The following is a 21,367-nucleotide window of genomic DNA, read 5'->3' as shown; positions in this document are numbered from 1 at the left end:
AGTAATTAAGGATGAGGAAAAGGCAGGTGTACTTAATGCCTTCTTTGCCTCAGTCTTTAGTAGCGGGACCAGTTCTTCTCTGGATACCCAGCCCCCTGAGCTGGAAGACAGTGATAAGGAGCAGTTTGAACCCCTCATAATCCAAGAGGAGATGGTTAGCAACCTGCTGCACCGCTTAAGACACACACAGGTCTATATGGGGCCTGACTGGATACACCCAAGGGTACTGAGGTAGCTTTGTGCTTTGCACAAGTCCAAGTAGATGACATCAGTTGCTCTTCCCTTATCTACCAACACTGTAACCCCATCATGAAGGCCACCAAATCTGTCAGGCATGATTTGCCCTTAGTGAAGTCATGCTGGCTGTCACCAAATCGCCTCCCTTTTTTCCATGTGCCTTAGCAGTTTACAGGATGATCTGCTACACGATCTTACTGGGAAGAGAAGAAGACCGACTGACCTGTAGTTCCCTGAGTTTTCTTTTTTAGAAATGGGGGTTATGTTTCCCCTTTTCCAGTCAGTGGGAACTTCACCTGACCGCCATGACTTCTCAAATATGATGGATAGTAGCTTAGCAACTTCATCTGCCAGCTCCCTCAGGACCCATGGATGTATCTCATCAGGTCTCATGAACTTGTGGACCTTCAGGTCCCTTACATGGTCTCGAGCATGATCTTCCCCTAGCACGGGTGGTGGTTCTTTCTCCCATTTCCTGCCTCTGTGTCCTGTGACTTGGGCAGTGTGGATTGTGCACCTGCTGGTGAAGATCGAGGCAAAAAAGTCATTAAGTATCTCAGACTCCTCTATATCCTGGGTAACCAGGTCTCCCATTTACTTCTAGAGAGGGCCCACATCTTCTCTTGTCTTCCTTTTTTCATCAACTTACCTATAGAAGCTTGCCTTGTTGCCCTTGATGTCCCTGGCCAGATTTAGTTCTATCTGGGCTTTAGCTTACGTAAGTTGATCCCAGGCTGCTGGGACAATTTCTCTGTATCCCTCCCCAGGCTACCTGCCCTTGCTTCTACCCTTTGTAGACTTCCCTTTTATGTCTGAGTTTGTCCAGGAGTTCTTTGTTCATCTATGCAGGCCTCTTGGCATTTTTGCTTGAGTTCGTCTTTGTTGGGATGCATTGCTCCTGTGAGAAAAGCTAATTCACATTTGTATTTAGTAAGAAGACTCCATGTACCTTTTCAGCAGTGTCTTGGTTCAAATGGAGAATGCAGACAGTGCCTTATGACTGAACCTTTATGACTATGCTTTACAGCATTACACATTCTCTTTCTGGAAGACCTGATTAAGTTCACATGGGTAGAATCCTAACAGGAGAACTGTGTCCTTTCCTACTTGCTACAGAGGCTTCATATGCACTAGTAAATGGTATACTTTATCATAACTAAGAAACACTAGCTGTGGCATTATAAAAATACTGTGGAGATGAGCACTGTATTTAGGCACAAGATAAATATGTCAAAGTCAATTGCAGGACAATGAAAATATAACACAGATCTTTTGTCTATCTGCCTTGGAGAAAACATTTTTTTTTATTTCTACCTGTATTTTTCTTGCTCGTTAATAGCCTCCGTGCTTAAAGCAAACAAACAAACACGACTAACAAAATAAAATAACCCCCAAACTTAGAATCACAACAGCAAAACACAAAATGTACCTTTGTTTCCAGAGGGACAGAGCTTAAGACAATCATCCACTGAAGGGATGTACTGATGTTCTAATCAAATAAACCTGGATGTCTGGAAAAGTTCCATTCCTATCTCTTGCTTTGGACATGTATACCTTATATAAACAGTTAATGGAAGGAGATGAATGCAGGTATAAACAAATATTATATGAAACCATTTCACATTGTGGAGAAAGTTTTTGCACAGCATAAACTGGGAATTTTTCTCTCACATAAATTTCTAACACTTTTACTCCCTATGCCACTAACCCTCCTGACACACAGAAAATGTTTTCAGTTCAGAACTTTACCTATTTTTATTGAACAATTTAGTAGTATATTTTATTCCCCTTACAACTCAGTGACTGGAAGAAAATATAATCCTGGAATCATACTATGAAATTGAAACAGTATAAAATTATAATCAGTAATAGAATTATGCAGTAATGAGGGTATCTGCCCGGTTGTGGTTTTGCCTTTTGAGAGATTTATGAAACACTCATCACTCTACTGGGTGATGTAGCAGAGTAAGCCTATGTTAGTCAACAGGGGGAATTCAGGATTACAATGTTTCTGTCAGATATAAAAAAAGAGTCTGTACAAGAAAAAATGTAGAAATAAGCCAGTTTCTGATCTTGAAGAGTTCCATGACAGCATAAGGAGAAAAGACGACCTTCTGGCTCTTTTTTAGAAAAAATGTAGCTCGCATGCGTAACACAAGCTTTGAGTATCTAGGCTAAGTTCCATGGTGAGTGTGGAAAGGCAAGGCTTTACACATGCTTGAAGGCTTCTAGATTCCTCATACCAGCAGCAATCACTCCACCATATGCACGGCTTGAACTACACAAGTGTACTTAGGCTCTTCAGAAAAGACAGAAAAACAGGACATCATGTCTTCTCTTTGTCAGTACATGGATAAAGGATTATGGATAATCTTCCCTCGTTCCACAGATCCTTGTCTTCTGCTGTCAACAGTGTCTATTTCTGAATGCAGATTTTCTGCAAAGCCCTATGCTTTGGCCAGAGCTGAGGAAGGGGCAGCTCCTCACATTCATCCTGATGGGTGGAGTGGCAGGGGTGGTTAGCCAGAGTTCAGTCCTCTGGAAAAGAGCTTGCTATGGGGTTTTGTTACTTCTATATACAAAGGGACTTCAATTAGCTGTATGCTGTCTGAGACAAGAGAGCCTTTATGAACTTCAAAATGGCCTATAAATAGTGCTTCTGTTCCTTCACTGATGCGTGGGACCCATGGGATATACAATGGCTATTGTGTTACTACTTAGAAAGCTGTATCTGGGTTCTATCTGGAGCCTGCTTTTTTGTGGGGTATTTATAAAACTAGCCAAATTATAGACTGCTCAAGTTTGTCATAGGAAGCAAGGTGTCTTACAGAAGATAATGCAGAATGAACTCCATTGCTTCTGTATTACTTACAACCTTTGTAAAGTGACGAAAAGAGCAATGAAACTGTGCAGCAAGTGATCACTTGAGCAGCAGCGCTGACAGGAAAGAACTGCACACCTAAACACAGACTGAGGGAGATTAAACTTGCTCCTATCCAAGAAACAGCAAAGCTCTGGAAAGCAATTCTGTTCTTTCCATCTGGTGCAGGCAGGGCATCTTAAAGAAATGTATGGGGAGGAAGAAAAGGTAGGGCATAGCTAATGAAATGGAGACAGATACATAACACCACTGGACTGACTTTCCCTGACAAGGTGGTTTCACCTGGAAAGAAAATTAAGATTTTTAGGGCTAACGGAGCATAATTTTATACAGGGTTTTGTCAGGCTTCAGCGAAGATAGTGCCCTTCAATGAACAGTTTAAGAATCATAATTAGATTACTTCAAGATAAAGGTACACAGTTTACAACAAGAATAACTTACAAAACTAACGGATAATTTTATATTTTGTATACATAAAGACTGGATGTCATTGTAACTCTATAACATAGGATACACAAAACCATGTTTATTAAAATGTATACTTTTATACTTTCCTAAAAGCACAGTACATCTCCCTTGATATGATAGGGGCTAACTACAGTGAAAGCAATTCTCTACAAGGAAGTGGGAAGGAAATAAGACAGTAATATATCTAGATAATTGGTAGCCAGATGTTAAAGTATCCTCACTACTAACTTGGAATTCAGACAAGCAGCAAAGTTGAGATGCAGAGCAAAACAACTCTGAATTCAATGAGACAAAAAGGGAAATATTTTAATGACAGAAATTAAGACTTCAGAGTCCATGACTCTAAAGGCCTTAATGTGTTGAAAATCTCTAGCAAAATCAGTATGTTTTCCCAACTTCTACCAAAACAAAAATCTTTAAAGTATTTAAAAGAGCAGGGCTGCCAAGGAAAGTACTAAAAACTGGGTCTACCATAATTACTGCAAAGTGCATACTATTAGGGTCACCTTTGTCACATGTGTACTAGAGCAGTCTGAATCAGACAGGGACAGCTGCTTCTGTTCCATTCAAATTCTTGGCCTCATTCAACACAGAAAACACAACACTCTTGCTCTGGCCATTAATTAGCTATTGGTACCAAAAGTAATGACAAGAGGTCTTTTTCACTTCTTGCCAAAGTCAAAAGAGAGAAGCAAGTAAATACAGTAAATAGATACTCACTGTAGATAAAAGCAATACATAAAGTAGAATAGTGAAGGGAAAAGAGAAAAGAAAAAATATTTTTAGTAGGATTCTAGTAATTGCCTCTGGCAATAGAAGTTTCTGTACTCTGGCAGGAAAATTACCCAACTAACATTGCTTAAAGGTGCTCACTAATGGTGCATTGCATGTTTTCCAGTTCACCCAACTCATATGCCTTTAATCTTAAGTGTCAAAGTACATTATGCTCGTGGCTAAAAGCAAAGCCATAGGGAGCAGAGCACTTGACCTGTAGCAGTCAGTACACCTTGAGCATCATTTTTGCAGGGGCATTCAAAAGAAGAGTTACCTGCTTAGGTCTAAGCTAGTGTGGTTATTGTCAGTGTTCCATTAATTGAGTATCAAAACCCAGCAGTTGAGAGATGACAGCATTTGGATTTAAACAGGAGAAACATCAACAAAATTAGAAAAATACTCTGAAAGCCACTAAATTTTTCAAGACAATTCCTAATGATTAGCAACATCAATAGAAACTATTTAACAACAAAGCGTTCAGTGTATTAAGTCAATGTAAGCAACCTGTAACAGATGGGCTGAAGCTGCCCTCTGGAGGATATCTAGCCACTAACTTTTAATAGTTGAGAAAGCAAAGGGCAAAGCCACAGCAACTTAGCCATCAAAAGATGTCATGAACTATGCAGAAAATTGTTTTATTTCTAAAGGTAATTTTAGTCTCTGCGATGTTATTTGTTTTTGATAACAATTAAATGAGTGTGTTGGTAGGGTTTTTGACAGCAGCTCCTGTGAGCAGCTGGTAAAAGCTCCCCCAGCTCCAAGTTGGACTTGTCTCTGGCTGAGGACAGGCCAATCAGCAACTGTGGTACTGTCTCTATGATTAACATATATAAAGAAGGGGAAAAAGAAACTGCTAAAAGACCTGCAGGGAAGAAAGGAGTAGGAGGTGAGAGCAATACCTCAGCTACCAAGGTGAGGAAGGAGGCAGAGGAGGTGTCCCAGAGCAGAGATTCCCCTGCAGCTTGTGGTGAGCTGGCAGCTATGACCCTGCAGCCCCACAGTGGAGCAAATATGGACCTGTAGCCCGGCAATCCCAAGCCCTAGGACAGGTGGCTATGCATGAAGAAGGCTGTGACTCTGTGGGAATCCCATGTTGGAGCAGTCTTTTCCTGAAGAACTGCACACTGTGGAAGGGATTCATGTTGGCATATTTGATAGAGGACTATCTCCCAAGGGAGGGACTCCACACTGGAGGAGGGCTAGAGTGTGATTAGCCTACTCTCTGAGGAGGAAAAGGCAATGTGAGATGAACTCACCACAATCTTCATTCCCCATTCCCCTGCACCACTGGGGGGTGGAAAAGGTAGAGAAATCAGGAACAAAGTAAATTCAGCCCAGGAAGAAGAGAGCGGTGGGGGAATGTGTTTTTAAGATTTGATTTTATGCCTCATTATCCTATTCTGAGTGGACTGATAACAAATTAAATTATTTTTTTTCCCTCAATTCGAGTCTCTTTTGCCCATGACCAGAACTGCTGAGCGAAGCCTCCTTGTTCTTGTCTCGACTCACAAGGTTTTTTTGTATTTTCTCCTCTCCATCCCACCAGGGTGCGGGGGAGAGGGAGCAACTGTGTTGTGCTTAGTCACATGCTGGGCTTAAACCACAACAATGTTGCAAGTTAAACAGAAAGGCTTTTTTCCAAGTTAAAAACACAACACTCTATTATTGCACCAAAAACCACTGACAAGCTTACTGGAAACTCTACTATCAAGATACTGCCTGAGAAGGCAGTCATAGCCTAAGCAATAAAACTGTATACAAATGAACTATTATCTGAACATTTTCCAATGCATATGATTTAAATCAAAGTCTGTGATTTTTATTCAGCTTTTAAATCGATCATGTCGGGTTCCTTCTATGTTCAGCACTTCGATGCAGTCACATGAAATGCTTTTAAAAAAAAATGTAGTGTTTCAAAATAACTTCACACAGAAAAAGTGGCAGCTAACAATAGCTTTGCTGCTATTTTTAGCAGCAAAGATTTAAGGCCTCAAAGAATAATCCATTAATACTAGAATTCAGATCTAGATCACATTAAATCTTTAAACACGTAATAAATTATTACCAACTACTTTTCCAAGCTTGCGCATTTGCAAACCATATTGCAGCAAAAAAACCCTCCAGAACATTGATCCTTTGATCAAGGATTGCCTTGACTTGAACATTGCTATGGCCAAGCTCTATTGTCAGCTTCACTTGCCCGGCAACCTCTTTCCTCACATGAAGATAAAACCTACTAAAAATGACAAGGAACTCACTCAAGTCTCCTGACAGTACTATTTTGATCAAATATTAGCAGAGAGATTGTGGAACACTGAAACCCTGCAAACACATACAGAGCACAAGAGCAGGAATGCCTCAAACACTGAACTGCATTTTCTCTTACTGCCATGATGCAACTACCTAATTGCTCCACACTGACTTCGGACACTGAACACAATCGTAGGACTCACTGTTGACAATTAATGGCATTATATCTTTCTTGGATAAATCCTCATTGTTTACTTCTTTTTGAGATTATTAAAACAGCACTGCTAAATTCTATTTCTCCCACTTGCATCTGTCTAAATTCACCAGGTATATATCCTATTTATAAAGAAATAACCACTGTTGTGTTAGTTGCCTTTATACACAGGTCAGTTTCAAATAATTTAAGAAGTAGAGGTATCTTACCAGGACTGGTTCTGTACAGCTCAAACGAGGTGCTGACCTTTTGGCTAGAGGGAAGCTGCTGATGGTATAGTGGAGGTGTTTTCACTAGAAGATAAGGAAAAGTACAATTACTCTTCAGTAACAGCTAAAATGTTTATAGTGCCCTTAATATAAAGTAAGTAAAAATAGGTAGAACTTTTCTTACCATATGACGTCTCTGGTGACAGGGGAAAAGCTGGTGTGGATGACCCGGCTTCATTTCCATTTTTTGTTGGGGAGAAGATTCTCCCATCTATTTCATCTTGGTAACATGCAACAGCTATCTAGAAAGGGCACAAAAAAGCAAAATTTCAGTGTGAAAATTCCCACTTGACCCTACAACACAGTGGGTCATATTTCATCAGATTATAGAAGGTTTTGTATAATCTTATCCACTGTTCCAGCAGAGAGATCTTAGAACACTGAAAACATGCAAAAACACAAAGGGGACAAGAGCAGTACAACCTTAAACACCGAACTGCATTTCTGAGATAACTACAGTAATTTGTTATTGCCACAATACAACTATCCAATTGCTTAACACTGATTTTTGGACACTGAACATTAACATGAGACTCATTATTGGCCATTCACTTCAAAAAAATCTTTCTTTTAAAATTCTTCATGGTTTACCTGCTTGGTCTCCCCTACAGGAACTGGTGATCCTGGATTTACAGCCTGGTCAGTAGCAGGAGACTTCATCCATCCACACCTGTTATATGATGGCTGCCCAGGGACATCGTTGTCATACTGCCCAATACTTAATTTTCTGATCCTTCCCCTTGTTGCATTATCATCTTGCACACCTGTTGCTGAGAACAAATAGGTAAACTAATTAATAAACCTTTTTTTTTCTTTTTTTCCGCTTAAGAGCGAGTAAAACAAACTTCACTATTGTCCCTTCAATAATTCTGTTCACAAATGCTGGCAAGTAGTGGCTTATCCTAGAAATATTAATAAATCTCTTGTAAAATCACAGAATTAGACACTTTCAAAAATCCAGCTCTACTGCTGTCAAAGCCAGTGTGATAGTAACTACTACTAAAGTCAATAAATGAATAAAGGCCTGCTAGTCACATTTGAAAATTCCTCCAGCAGGGTTAAATTCCAGGATCCAAATTCAGCCAGTTAATTATTTTATTGAATCAATATAAATAAACCCATCACATCTTGGAAAAGACATAGCTGAGATTCTGGTTTTATGTTACAACTTTGAAAACTAAAAATACTGGTTTAAGTATCCATATTTTAAACAATTATTTAACCCTTTTTCCCATTACTAGAGACTTTATGTGAGTAAACTAGATGCATCAAACAAGAACTTTGAAGCCAGAAAAGGAATGAAATCACAGACGAATTCCAAACCTCTTTAGGGATGCTAAAAAGTCATGAAGATTTATAATTAAATTGAAGATACATAGAAATCTAGACAGATTTCATACCACTCCAGAATTTAACAACTGACCTGCTGTTCACACTTACCCTGATGCAGCCCAGGACACAGCTGGCTTTCTGGGCTGCAAGTGCACATTGCCAGCTCATATTGAGCTTTTCATCGACCAACACTCCCACATCCTTCTCCTCAAGGCTGTTGTCAAACCATTCTCTACGCAGCCTGTAACTGTGCAGTGGCTTGCCCCAACCCAAGTGCATCCAGGTGCAGAACCCTGCACCCTGCTTCCACCCTCTGTATACCTTGTTTTTACATTTAGCTGTGTCCAGAAGCTCCTTGCTCATCCATACAGGCCTCCTGGCTCTCCTACCTGCCTTCCTCTTCGTTGGGACACTTAGCTCCTAGGCATGGAGGAAGTGATCCTTGAATACGGACAAGCTTTCCTGGGCTCCTCTCCCCTCCAGGGCTTTGTCCCACAGTGCCCTATCAAGCAGATCCTTCAAGAGACCAAAATCTGCTCTCTTGAAGTCAAGGGCAGTGAGCTTACTTTGCTCCTTCCTTGCTGCCCTAGGGATCCTGAATTCAACCATGGCTAAGACTGCATGCAGGTCCTGCATCCATATTGTTGATAAATACACTGAACAGAACTGGGCTTAGAACTGAAACCTGAGGAACATCACTGGTGACTACTTGCTAGCTAGATGTAGCCCTCTTGACTACAACCATTGGACAACTTGTCCAGAAGGGACAGTATCAAAAGTCTTACTAAAACCCAGAAATACTATACCCAGCCTCCACAGTGCTTTTCTTAACTAGCTTAACAAGTTGGTTCTGCTCATACACAGGTGACACAAGGGTGCTTAACATGCTTGACAAGGGGACAAAAATGCTTTAAATCAGATCACCCTCTAATTTAATAGCTACAGTTTGGACTATCAGTCAATATTTTCTTTTAATATAAATTACTTTAATTGTCTTTTAACCTTATAATAGATTTCTGTTTCCAAGTGTCAGCTGCTAGTAAAAGCTATGCATTTTTAAACTTTTAATTAAGATTAAATTCAATTTAAATTACATGTACTTCATTGTATCAGCACATACTGCTTTTTCTTAATTTATGGCACTGGGATGGAATAATCCGGTGACACCGTACAGGCTTGGAAGAACACAAAGCAGCTATGAATATAACTGAATAGAAAAGCAGCTGAATCAAAAGCAGCGATGCAGAAGAAGACCCAGGGACTTCGGTTGCTGCCCTTGCAGCAGAAGTCCAACTGCATGCCGAACTGTAATAGCAAGACAGTAGCCACCAGGTCAAGAAAAATTATTATTCCCCTCTAGTCAGCATTTGTGAGGCTACATACGGAGCCCTGTGACCAGTTTTCAGTCCCAAAGCATAGAAAATTCGACTGAATCCCACAAAGCATTACCAACACAGTTAAGAGACTGGAGTACACAACATGAGAAGAGGCTGGGGAAACTGGCTTGCTCACTCTCAGTAACAGAAAGTAAAATGGGCCCTCGCTACTGTCTTCATGGGAGGCATTACAGAGCTGCAGCCACACTCTTCTCAGAGTGTGGTTCTGTGGCAGGAAAAGAGGCAAAAGAGTAGTTGCAGCAAGGAAAATTCTGACCAGATACAAGGAAAAAGTGCTGCACATAGGGACGGGTTAATCCCTGGAGCGGGTGCCTGGAAATGCTGTGAAACTGCAATCTTGGGAGGTTTCAAAAACTTGACTGGACATGACCATGGGCAACTTGATCTAACTGAATCTGCTCAGAACAGGAGATAAGATTCTATTATTTAATCAAATAACCTCCTAAGGTTCCTTTCAACCTGAATCACACTCAAATTCTGTAATGTGCAAACTAGAATAGAGTATTTCAGTTGGAAGGGACCTACAACAATCATTGAGTCCAACTGCCTGACTGCTTCAGGGCTGAGCAGAAGTTAAAGCATGGCATTAAGGGCACTGTCCAAATGCCTCTTTAACACTGACAGACATGGGGTATTGTCCACCTCTCCAGGAAGCCTGTTTCAGGGTTTGACCACCCTCTTGGTAAAGAAAAGTTTATTCACATCAAGTCCAAACCTCCCCAGACAGACAAAGCTTTTGAGCCACTGCCAAGCACGCTGGGAACTGGGTCCCAGGGAGAGAAGATCAGCACCTTCCTCTCCACTTCCCCTCCTCAGGAAGCTGTAGAAAGCTGTGAGGTTTTCTCTCAGCCTCCTTCTCTCCAAACAAATCTGGAGTCCATAGCTGCTCCTCATAAGACATGCCTTCCAGTTTCTTTCTCTGCTTTGCTGCCCTCCTCTGAACACATTCAAGAACTTTAACATGGTGGGGACCAGAACTGCACACGATACTCAATGTAAGGCTGCACCAACACTAAATAAAGCAGTTTTATTTGACAATACTGCCTTCAATCAACTGCAGAGCAGCTTAGACAATGCCAGATGGTATCAAATCACCAAGAATTAATAGAGAGTCGGCATGGCAGAGGCAGCAGTGACTAAAGTAAGCCCGAGGTGGGGGCTGGAATGTGCGGTACAGGGGGGTTTCTGAGCTCAGGCACCCACTTCCAGGAGGAACCAGGAAGTCCACAGCATCCAATCAGACGTGGAGAGGGCGTGGCCAGGAGCCATGCGGAGACTGAATTGCTCCTGGGGAGCATGAGCAACCTGGACCACAGCGAAGAAGGACATGGAAGTTTGCTCAAGGCAGTTCATGCCAGCTGGACAACTGGCGGGAAATCCCTCTTGGGGGTCTTGTCTTGGGTTAGCTTGGCAGTCGGCACGAGCAGGCCATGTGGGCAGGACATGAGGTGCTGCAATTTACTCAAGGAGTGATGGTGGCTACTCAGAGGAGGAAGACTGTGCTCCCGGCACGCACCAAAACGGATACTGGTATCCAGGCCACAGGCTGTGAGGTATGTCACAGCCTTTCACTGGCAACAGGGAGCAACGCTGACTATGGCTGTGTGAGGTGTGACCAGGGTGATGACCTACTCAGCCAGGTGGCACAACTCCAGGATGAAGTGATGGAGCTCAGGGAAGAGGTGAGTAGATTGAGAACCACCAGGGAGAGTGAAATTGAATACTTCTACAAACTGATCTCTACAAAAACATCCGAACTCTTATTCATACCAGTGTTTATTATTAGGGCAGTAAGTTTACTTGTTTTACCTGACTTAACAAATGGAAGGGAATTGACAGTGACTCCTGCTTCCCTTGGGAGACGACCAGAACCTGTGAGAAGAATTCAAATAACTCTTGTCAGATTCCTATCTTTAAACACAGAATTGTAAAAGGTTGCTTACTTTAAATGTCCCCTTTATGCCCTTCACTAGCTTTACTGTATACCAAAGAGAAGAGTTCTCTCCAGCTAGAAAAATAGCATACTCATTTTGTCCATCAGCTAATAAGTTGGAAAGAAAAAAAAGATAATTACAAACTAATTAATTTAATCCTGTAAGAGCCACAAAATGTATACCACATATTAAAAACAAACAAGCAGTTAAGCAGCTCGTGTATAGACCTGGATTTATGGATCTCTTTAGTCCTCAGTTACCCTCCTAAACACAAAATTGTGATTTCACCTTCTCTAAAAGAATCACCATCCTTGATCACATAGGCTTACACATTAATGCAAGCCACACACTAGTTAGACATAGTCATCACCGAATGTTTTGGCATATCCAGCTGGGCTTGAGCTGAACCAGCTCATTTGTGTCCAGTGAGGCCACCAAACATATATTCTGGCATGTTGGCTGATACTGACTCAAATCCTGGAGACAAAAGCAAGTCTTTCATTGCACCAAGACTAGAGGTAGGAAGAAGAAGAAGAAAAAAGGGAGGGAAGGAAGGGATGGGGATATGTTCTGCCAGAGGAATTAGACCACACGGAATTTTCAAACATGACAGCAAGACCTTGTTTGCTGCAAATTTTAGCTACAGCATTAAAGAAAGGTTTCAGAGGACTTAAACAGAGACAGACTACTCATCCTGTTGCAAAGCTGCTAGTTCCAGAAGCATTACTCAGGCAATACATTCAGCAAGTGTTGCATATTTAATTACACCAGTTGGTGTCTGTGAATATATCAGAGCATAAGATCACATGCAAGCACTGTGATCTCTGAATTTTTCAACACAAAAAATTTTCAGAAACAGTATGTTTTAAAATCCTTTAGTGGCAAAGATTACATTATTTATGAAAATACTGGATAGGAGTTTAATGCCAACAGCATTATGCTAAACTTAAAGATAAATTTGGTGGAGCATTTTCTCCTACTTTAAGTGGCGATCATAAAAAATCATCATAATAAAAAGCATATAATCATAAATCATAAACCATTTCACTATAGATGTCTTCTAAAACTGTCTAGATATAGGAATTGCAGGAATTATGCTCCCTTATGACTTAAACTTACAGCAGAAAAAAAAAATAATAATCCCAAATGATGATCTATAACAGGAAATAATTTGCTGAACAATACTTCTTTTCAAGTAAAAAACAAGTAGCTGCAAAACTCACTTACTTTACATCAGTTTGATTCCATAATCTCTCTGATGGTTATGTAAAGAGGGTATCAGAAATAACCCTTTAATCATTATCCTGAAAGTTGTAAGTCATGACCTGAGGTCCTGCTGTACCATACCAAGTACACAGATGTAGTAGGAAAAGCATTACACAATCAGAAAATATTACAGCAGCTTACCATGCCAGGACACATTCCTGTTTGTGACCTCTAATTTGTCATGGAAGCCAGGACTTCTGCCAAGCTGTTCCACACCTACATCAAGGCTGGTGAAGCCATTTACTTGATTTCTGTCCCTGATGACAGTGTTCATGCGGGTCGGGATAGGTTCAAATGTAGGGTCTAACTCCAAAATAAGCCTGTTCAGTTGTTCAATTGACTGATCAATATCCAAAGTTGGAGAAGCTGGCAAATCCCCTGCATTCCCTCTTAGATCCAGGCCATTTGTATCCCTCTGAGGTACTGGCCTTGACTTAAAACTCTCAGCAGTGGCATGTTCTGCAGCTTCAGCAATATCTGGCACACTTCCTAGCCCCCTCTGTACAGCATCTCTGCTACCAGAGCCACATGTTGGGGTGTCTGGGACTTGGTACTGGCTTTGGACACTGCCTGAATTCTCCACAGTGTTATGAATGTCAACTATAATTTCATTTTCTGGGGCAAAACCATATTGGTGAGCAGTGACCATCTGCTGCTGGCATACCCAGGTCTGAGTAGAGTAGCTACTTGGGCCATAGGCTTGAGACTGGGGTGGGACAGAAGGATTCCGCTGCAATTGCTGAGTTGACTTTGGCTCAGTGCTTCCAAATGATCTCTCATAGAGGGAATCCACACCAATTCCCAGATCTGGGGCAAAAGCATTGTGATGATCTTCCCCAGTGTTACTTCCAAAGCCATCTGAAAGAAGTGAGTTCTGACTGCTCTTGTGGCAACTCAAGTTCCCTAGGTGGATAGAGTGCTGCCCTTCCGAGGAAGACAAAGTCCCAATGCTGTCCACACTGTGAAGGTCATGATTAGGCATTTCATCATCCAGAATATCAGTCTCCCTGTCCTTCAGTTTATTGTCTCCATTCACATGAACTTGAGCTGGCACTATGTGGCGAGTCCCACTGTACTTGCTTCGAGCCTCAGTCATATCCTTGGTGGTGCTGACAGAATCCTCCAGACCAAAGCCACTAAGCAGCTGGTCTAGTTCTGCCTTCTCTTGTGGGCTCAGATCCCGTTTGACTCCTGGCACAAGGCGCTCTTCAGTCTTGTCTGTCCTGATGGAAGCTGTTGAGTGTCCTGAATCACTGCTGACAGACAGGGTATGATCACTGTGATCAGGACTGCCAGTCATGGGAACACCCTGAGCAACACCAGGGATGCTGCTGTCTGAAGAGCTTTTCTTTCTCACTTTTGCATACAGACTGCCATCAATCGGACCTTGGGTATGCAGCACTGTGGAGAGACAAGTAATAAGGGAGAGAAAAATATAAGGCATTATATAAAGGCTTTCACTGGTGTCATACCACAGACAGAAGTACTGCTAGTAGTAACAGTATAATTTCTGCAAAATTAAATTGATTCTACCATACAATATCAACCAATGGTATTATCTTCTTTCATTTTACATTTCAGTTAATACTCATTTTCTTGAGGGAAATGTAATACACCACTCATAGCTCAAGATCAAACACGGTTCTCTCTTTTCACATTGTTTTGAATACATGTTTAGGGCTTCACAAACTCGTCATACGAATTTGAAGAATTATACTATCACAGTGCTAGAAATGTGAGAGGTGGCTACCATGCATTCCTCTCCATTCAGAGCAAGAATGGTAGGAAGCTACCAGCAATACTTGCCTTGAACATATATTATGCAATTCATCCATTTCTACTTGATGGTCTAACTGCACTAAAAAGAGTAATTTACTCCTTTTCTTGGTAGCGCAAGGAAAAAACAGGAACTCAGTTGAAGCTGCAGTCCTTGGAATATATGTAAGGCCTCTTCACAAAGGCATACACGAGGAAATGTTAAGACTATGAAATTCCTACACATGTGGAGGACCTGATATTGCATTTCACATTTCAATGTTAATAAGCAGGGCTGTAATCCCTTAAAAATCAGCATATAACTTCTTATTTGTCAAGGAAGCGAAGAGCCTAACTTTATTTCTGATCTCTGAAGCACTAACTCAACTAAAGTTTATGAAAAACCATTCATAATAAATATGGACTAGAACATTTTTTTCTGTTTATAACATCTTTAGAAAATAGAAGAATTTTGCAGGAAAATGCATGTACTAAGTTTACTAAGGTTGAGTGTTGAGAACAGACAAATTCCTGCTTCCAGTTGCATGAGTACAACTAAGCACAACTCACTGACATCAGCTACGCACAGAACTGAGTGAGCCAAGTTTTACCTTCTGACAAAGGTAATGAACTCAAGCAGAGGGCTCCACTGAAGTGACTATATTGCTCTTGATCCCAGAACTGCTACTGGCATCCATGAGCCCTTCTGCTTCTTGCTATCTTGAGGCACACAGCCTGTATTTTTTAATCTGATGAACTGATTTTATTTTGTGCTGCAGCCATCACTCCATCTTAATTATTTCTTTTCAATAATCAACAAAAATGAATGCAAAACATACAGCAGAAAGTCAAGAGAAACACAAGTTAAATAGTAAAAATCTCAGTCTCAAAATCGTCTCCTACGTACGTGCCTCTACATGATTTACCACACGTAATTTTTTAGATACTATGCTTTACTGCTAACAGGAATCGCATGAAATACATACACAACAATAATAAATATAAAATACATACAAAATGGGTAACTAAAATGGTTGGAAAAAAATATCTCTGCTTTGAGAAAAAAAAACAACACAAATTTGCACAGGATTTTATATGCAATCAGGAATTAAAAATCTATTTGAGTTAAAAGTACTACTGTGAGAATAATATTTTCCTTGTTATTTCAATACTACCAACACTGGCAATGAATAAACCACAGAACACTGAATACAGTGATTTCCCTCTGGAACATTTAAAAGCTCAAGAGTTCATTTGAATCCATTCAAATTACTTTGTCTTAACTCTGCTTTTTAAAGCTCTTCTCATTACTATAGACCAAGGGGAAGAAACAAAGCCATGACAGGCACATTCTTACAATCCTTTATTGGACTTGTTTGTCCAACTACGACATGTATCACACAGGTGGAGTATAGATACTGGGCTCTTACCCAGTGCTGAAAATGAGCATTATTAATTCTGTTTCTTACGAAAACCTTTAGAAGTAAATATTTCTACTCTCTGCCAAGCCAAGATAGTATAGTGAGTGGTTCTACTTTCAAAGAGTTTAATGGTCATTTACCAAAACACTTACATTAAGCATAATTTTCTGGATAACTTTCTTACCCATACTTGGAGAATCATTTGATAAAAAGAGAATTAGACCATCAGTTTAGGAACAGGCAGATTTTTCTCAAAGGCAACCAACAGTTTAGTCTATATCTGTGACTGCTCCAGAATAAACAGAGCCATGGAGAGCCCAACGCATTTCAACATGAACTGTACCACACACTTTCAAAACATACTTGGAACTGTGATAATAAAGCTTCCTAACTAGGAAGCTTTTCTAGGAAATACCATTTTTAAAAAAGCATTCTTCAGAAATTGTACCCACAATGGCAATGAATTAATCAGTTTAACATGGCAAGAAAAGGGGTGTGGTTTAAAAAAGCCTTCCTTATGGAACACACTGCCAAGTTTCCATCAGTTAAAATACTTACACACTGAAGGTTATGTAAGAGGTTTAACAGATTTTAGCTAATAATTAGAGGACTACTTTTATTTTTTAAGGACTAAGTCCTATTACCGGTCCGATGTTGATTTTAAAATTAGCATATTCAGAGGACCAAAATACTTTTCAAGAGAAATCATCAGTCTACAGAAAAAAGAAAGTAATTCCTCTTAACGTAGAACTCCTCTATGGGCAACCTATTAGAAGTTTGCTGAAACTTATTATGTATAAATCCCACGGTGAAAAGAGCTGCTATGCATTAATGTCTGAGATATTTAAAATCAGTATTTCTGAAAAAAATACCGTATCCAAGGAAAATACACACAATGGACAGTTTCTCAACTTCTTCCACACTCTGATTTCTCGTAAGTTCTCTCTAGTGCTAGGACAATGAAGCACACTTGGTGTTTTAAGTGGAATTATTTATTACAGTTACCACAATAAATTACAAACATTAGGAAAAAAACCAAGCGTAACTAAGTGACTTTTCTTTTCTGTGTACTTAGTTTTGAGTTTAAAAACAACAATAATAAACAAAACCAATAACAATAAAAAAACCAAAATAAAACAAAACAACAACAACAACAACAAACCTGCTTTCTTTTGAATAGCTGAATATCGAGTCCTGCACTTGGGCCACAACAACCCCATGCAAAGCTACAGGCTTCGGGAAGAGTGCTTAGAAAGCTGCCAGGTGGAAAAGGATTTGGGGGTGTTGGTGGACAGCCAGCTGAATATGATCCAGCAGTGTGCCCAGATGGCCAAGAAGGCCAATGGCATCCTGGCTTGTATCGGCAATAGCGTGGCCAGCAGGAAGAGGGTAGTGATTATCCCTCTGTACTCAGCACTGGTGAGGCTGCACCTCAAGTATTATGTTCGGTTTGGGGCTCCTTTCTATAAGAAGGACACTGAGGTGCTGGAGCGAGTCCAGAGAAGGGCAACAAAGCTGGTGAAGGGTCTGAAGAACAAGCCTTATGAGGAGCATCTGAGAGAACTGGGGTTGTCTACCCTGGAGAATAGGAGGCTGAGGGAAGACCTTATCACTCTCTACAACTACCTGAAAGGAGGTTGTAGCAAGGTGGAAGTTGCTCTCTTCTCCCTAGTAACAAGTGATTAGACAAGGAGAAATGGCCTCAAGTTGTCAGACTGGGTATTAAAAAAAATTTCTTCACCGAAAGTGTATTTAAACACTGGAACAGGTTGCCCAGGGAGGTGGTTGAGTCACCATCCCTGGGCATGTTTAAAAGACATGTAGATGTGGTACTTAGGAATATGGTTTAAGCATTGGACTTGGCAAAGTTAGGTTAATGGTTGGTAGAGTTAGGTTATTGGTTGAACTCTATGATGTTAAAGGTCTTTTCCAAACAGAACAATTCTGTGATCTTGACACAAAATAGATTTAAGGAGGTTACAGATCTGAACTGAAATGTAGTTAAGTAAACACAGGATTAGTACACTTAAAACCATTAAGAAGCCTTCCTGTTTGACTTCTCTGTTACCCAAAACGAGACACAGTGCTGCAAATATTTCAAATGTGCTAGTTAGTAACACCTCACACCAGACGAAACGTTCTAGCATGCAGATTCAGTTCACCATACAGAAATGTTAAGTATAAAATCTCTCAAATTCTCAAGTACAGTCATGGAAACATGGTAAACATTAGTGCATTTCCCTTCATTACTCCCCTCTGTACCACCTCAGAGTGCAATCCAAGCACAGCAACAGGAGTACAGACAAGCAGACAGACAGTGGGCTACTGACTCAAAGGCCTTGCACATCTGTGCTCTGTAAGGTTCAGAGATAACTTGGTCCAGTACTTCTTCCAATATTACTAAATAAACAAATTTATTCTACATGTTGCCCAAAATGCTGAGTAACCACAAACCATTTGGAGGTCTCCCAACTGCGAACCACACAGTTTCCACTCTGAAGAAGAGACAAGAGTTCCACCTACAAGTAACATCTTTACTTTAAATTTCGCCATTTCATTTGGAACAAAAACAAAAAAAAACCAACCAGAAAACGAAATGCAAAAACAAGCTTCAACTCATGTAAGTGGATTATAAATCTCAATGTCACAGTTTGACTCAGGATCGGCAATTGAACCAGCAACAACATTCCTCTCAATCCCCTCCCTCCTCCCCCAGGTAGGGAAAGGAGAGAGATAACAGGGAGAGAGACTTTCTGGACTGAAAATTAAACTAGACAGCTTTAATTAAATACTAATGATAGAAGAAAATATGTACAAATATATACTAGTATGTTCAGGCATGTGCAAAACCCTCCTGCCTCCCCCCACCCCCAGCAACTCCCACGGCATCTCCTGAGCTGTGAGCAGTCCCAAAATGTCCCAGACCACTGCCAGAGATAGTAGAAGAGTAGACAGGAGCTGAGGGGAGAGTTATGAGGGTCAGGAACAAACAAGCCTAGGGATCAATGGTGATGGACAGATAGAGTCCTCCCCAAATGCCAGCCATGGACGGAAGAGAAGGGAAGAAGAAGGAAGTTGTCTTCTGTGATCCCTGAGCTTACACAGAGCTTACGTAGATAAATGGAATGGAATACTTTGGTCAAATTTGCTTTCCCTCTAGTCCACCCCTCCCTACAGGGGTTACAGATACTCTTCTGCCTCCAACAGCACCCCTGAGGCAGCAGAGCACAGTGACCTCGGAGTCTCAGCAGTAACATAAACATTACAGAGAACTTGCTGCTAGTTAAAAGAGAGCTTCCTGAAGGGAAAAAAATAATAATAATTAAAAAAATAAATCAGTAAAACTGGCTTCATCCTGGCTCAAACCAAACCTCAAGAAATGTTTATCCCCCCTCTTGATATTTCTATTTGTAACAAAGGAAGGTTTTTTAGCAAGTTTTTTTAAATGTCTGCACAGATTGTGAAATGTGAAAAATAATTCCTCAATGTATATTTAATGGTGTTAGGAATTAGCATCATTAGATATAAATACAAATACAACTTCCAGCAGAGAATGAGATTTTGGTTCATCATGATCTTTCTTTGCTCTTTACAAATGCGAGCACTCAGGTGCTTCTTTCCATTGGACTTTGGATTGGATACAACATCTTTACAATATTCCAGAGATTGCTGGGGTTTTGTTTTGTTTTTCAAATTCTGAACAATTTATATTTCTTATATACTGTTCCTCTTCATACTCCATTTACATGTCAGTACAAAGCTTGGAGCTAAATTACTTCATGATTCTGAGAAGTCTTATAAGTAAATTTAGAAGCACCTTTCTCCAGTAAATGCAGAAGTCAAATGGCTGTCTTTGAACTCCCAAATGTTCCCATTACTGTCTAAGACATTTAATTAATTACTACTCAAATCAGAGTTATACTTTGTAGTGAACACTAAGAAGAAATTGTAAGAAGTTTCATGTTTCTCTGAATAGTTAGCTTTAACTGGTAAGCATCAGGAAGGCTGTAGGAATGTTTTAGACAAGTAAATCAGATTAAAGGAAGAAAAATTTTGCTAGAGGAATTTCTTCTTCTCCTAACCTGTCGAGTAGATAAATGAAAATGTCATTTTTGTAGATTTAAAAAAAAAAAAAACAGTTAAAAGTATAGATCTCTATCACATAGATGCATCTGTATTCATTAGAAGTCTAACTGATAAAGAGATATTACTAGGAATAACACAAGTCTTCCTGGGACTTCGCACAGGGTTTGGCTCAGGATGGCCCAACACAATTTGGTTAGAATAGAGGTAGCAAACTTAAAGAGACTGAAAGGCCTCTTATGACCAGGAAGGGAAAGCTTACACACATAAGTCTGTATATGTTCATGAATTTGTATATGGAAACTTCTTATTTTTATATGGAAACTCAATAAAACTGTCCTCATAGTTCAGCAGTAGTAACCATGGTTTTGCTACAGCATGGTCCCTGTTAAAAATAAAATCTCTGAAATTTGAGATTCTTCTAAGACAACCAACACCACTTTGTAAAAGCAACTAACAACTGTGAGCTGTCTGGGCTTCCCAATTACGATACACACTAATGAATCACACAGCCCTGTCAGAACTGAACACCATGTCAGAAGGGACAATGTCTGCAAACTAGCATCTCTGTGAAATATTTCAGCAGCATAAAAATGGCAACTAGGTTTTGTGGCATTCGGTGTCTCACCCTGTTACCTCAAGATTGCTAGCATGTGAAACACCAGTGGATTAAAATGCCTGAACAGCTGTGGAAAGGAGTACTATCTCACTCATCATCAACCTGTGTTCATATCCTAGACAACAAGCCTAAGTGCACCACTAATTAACAAGAACTTCACAAGGGAAGAAATTAACAGATAGAAATATTTTATACACCCTGCATTATTATCTGATAAATGTAGATAATCTAAAGTTGAATGAAATGCCTATACATGAGAGGAGAACCAAGAACTCAAATTGACTAAATAAGCAACAATTTACCTGGATTCACAAAGCATTTAAAGTGAGCACCCAGCTAGGTAAATAAGGTATTTAAGCTGCACAAGGAAAATTTACTCAGTAAAGCACGGGATCTAGCTGTGCTACTTCAGTATCCATACCTGAAAGTCTGGTTCACTGCCAAGCTTCAAAAATCCCTAACGCAAT

The 21,367-nt window shown here is 40.3% G+C and overlaps 1 protein-coding gene across 13 annotated transcripts in view; it reads right to left on the bottom strand.

The window, feature by feature from the left end:
- Positions 1-21,367, bottom strand: part of TNS3 (tensin 3) — a 232,520-nt gene that overhangs the window by 51,299 nt on the left and 159,854 nt on the right. For 11 of the 13 annotated variants that reach the window (XM_051612872.1, XM_051612871.1, XM_051612874.1 and 8 more), the window contains 5 exons: positions 13,164-14,423; positions 11,632-11,694; positions 7,685-7,863; positions 7,218-7,335; positions 7,034-7,117 (listed from right to left, as the gene is read on the bottom strand). In XM_051612872.1, coding sequence (XP_051468832.1) covers positions 7,034-7,117; positions 7,218-7,335; positions 7,685-7,863; positions 11,632-11,694; positions 13,164-14,423 — 1,704 coding nt within the window. The remainder of the gene's footprint in view (positions 1-7,033; positions 7,118-7,217; positions 7,336-7,684; positions 7,864-11,631; positions 11,695-13,163; positions 14,424-21,367) is intronic. The other 2 variants (XM_051612873.1, XM_051612875.1) reach the window with 2 other exon arrangements.

This window comes from Apus apus, chromosome 2 (genome assembly GCF_020740795.1).
Source record: "Apus apus isolate bApuApu2 chromosome 2, bApuApu2.pri.cur, whole genome shotgun sequence".
Lineage (NCBI taxonomy): Eukaryota > Metazoa > Chordata > Aves > Apodiformes > Apodidae > Apus > Apus apus.
The sequence above is the reverse complement of the archived record's forward strand: the minus strand, read 5'-3'. Positions and strand labels throughout refer to the sequence as shown.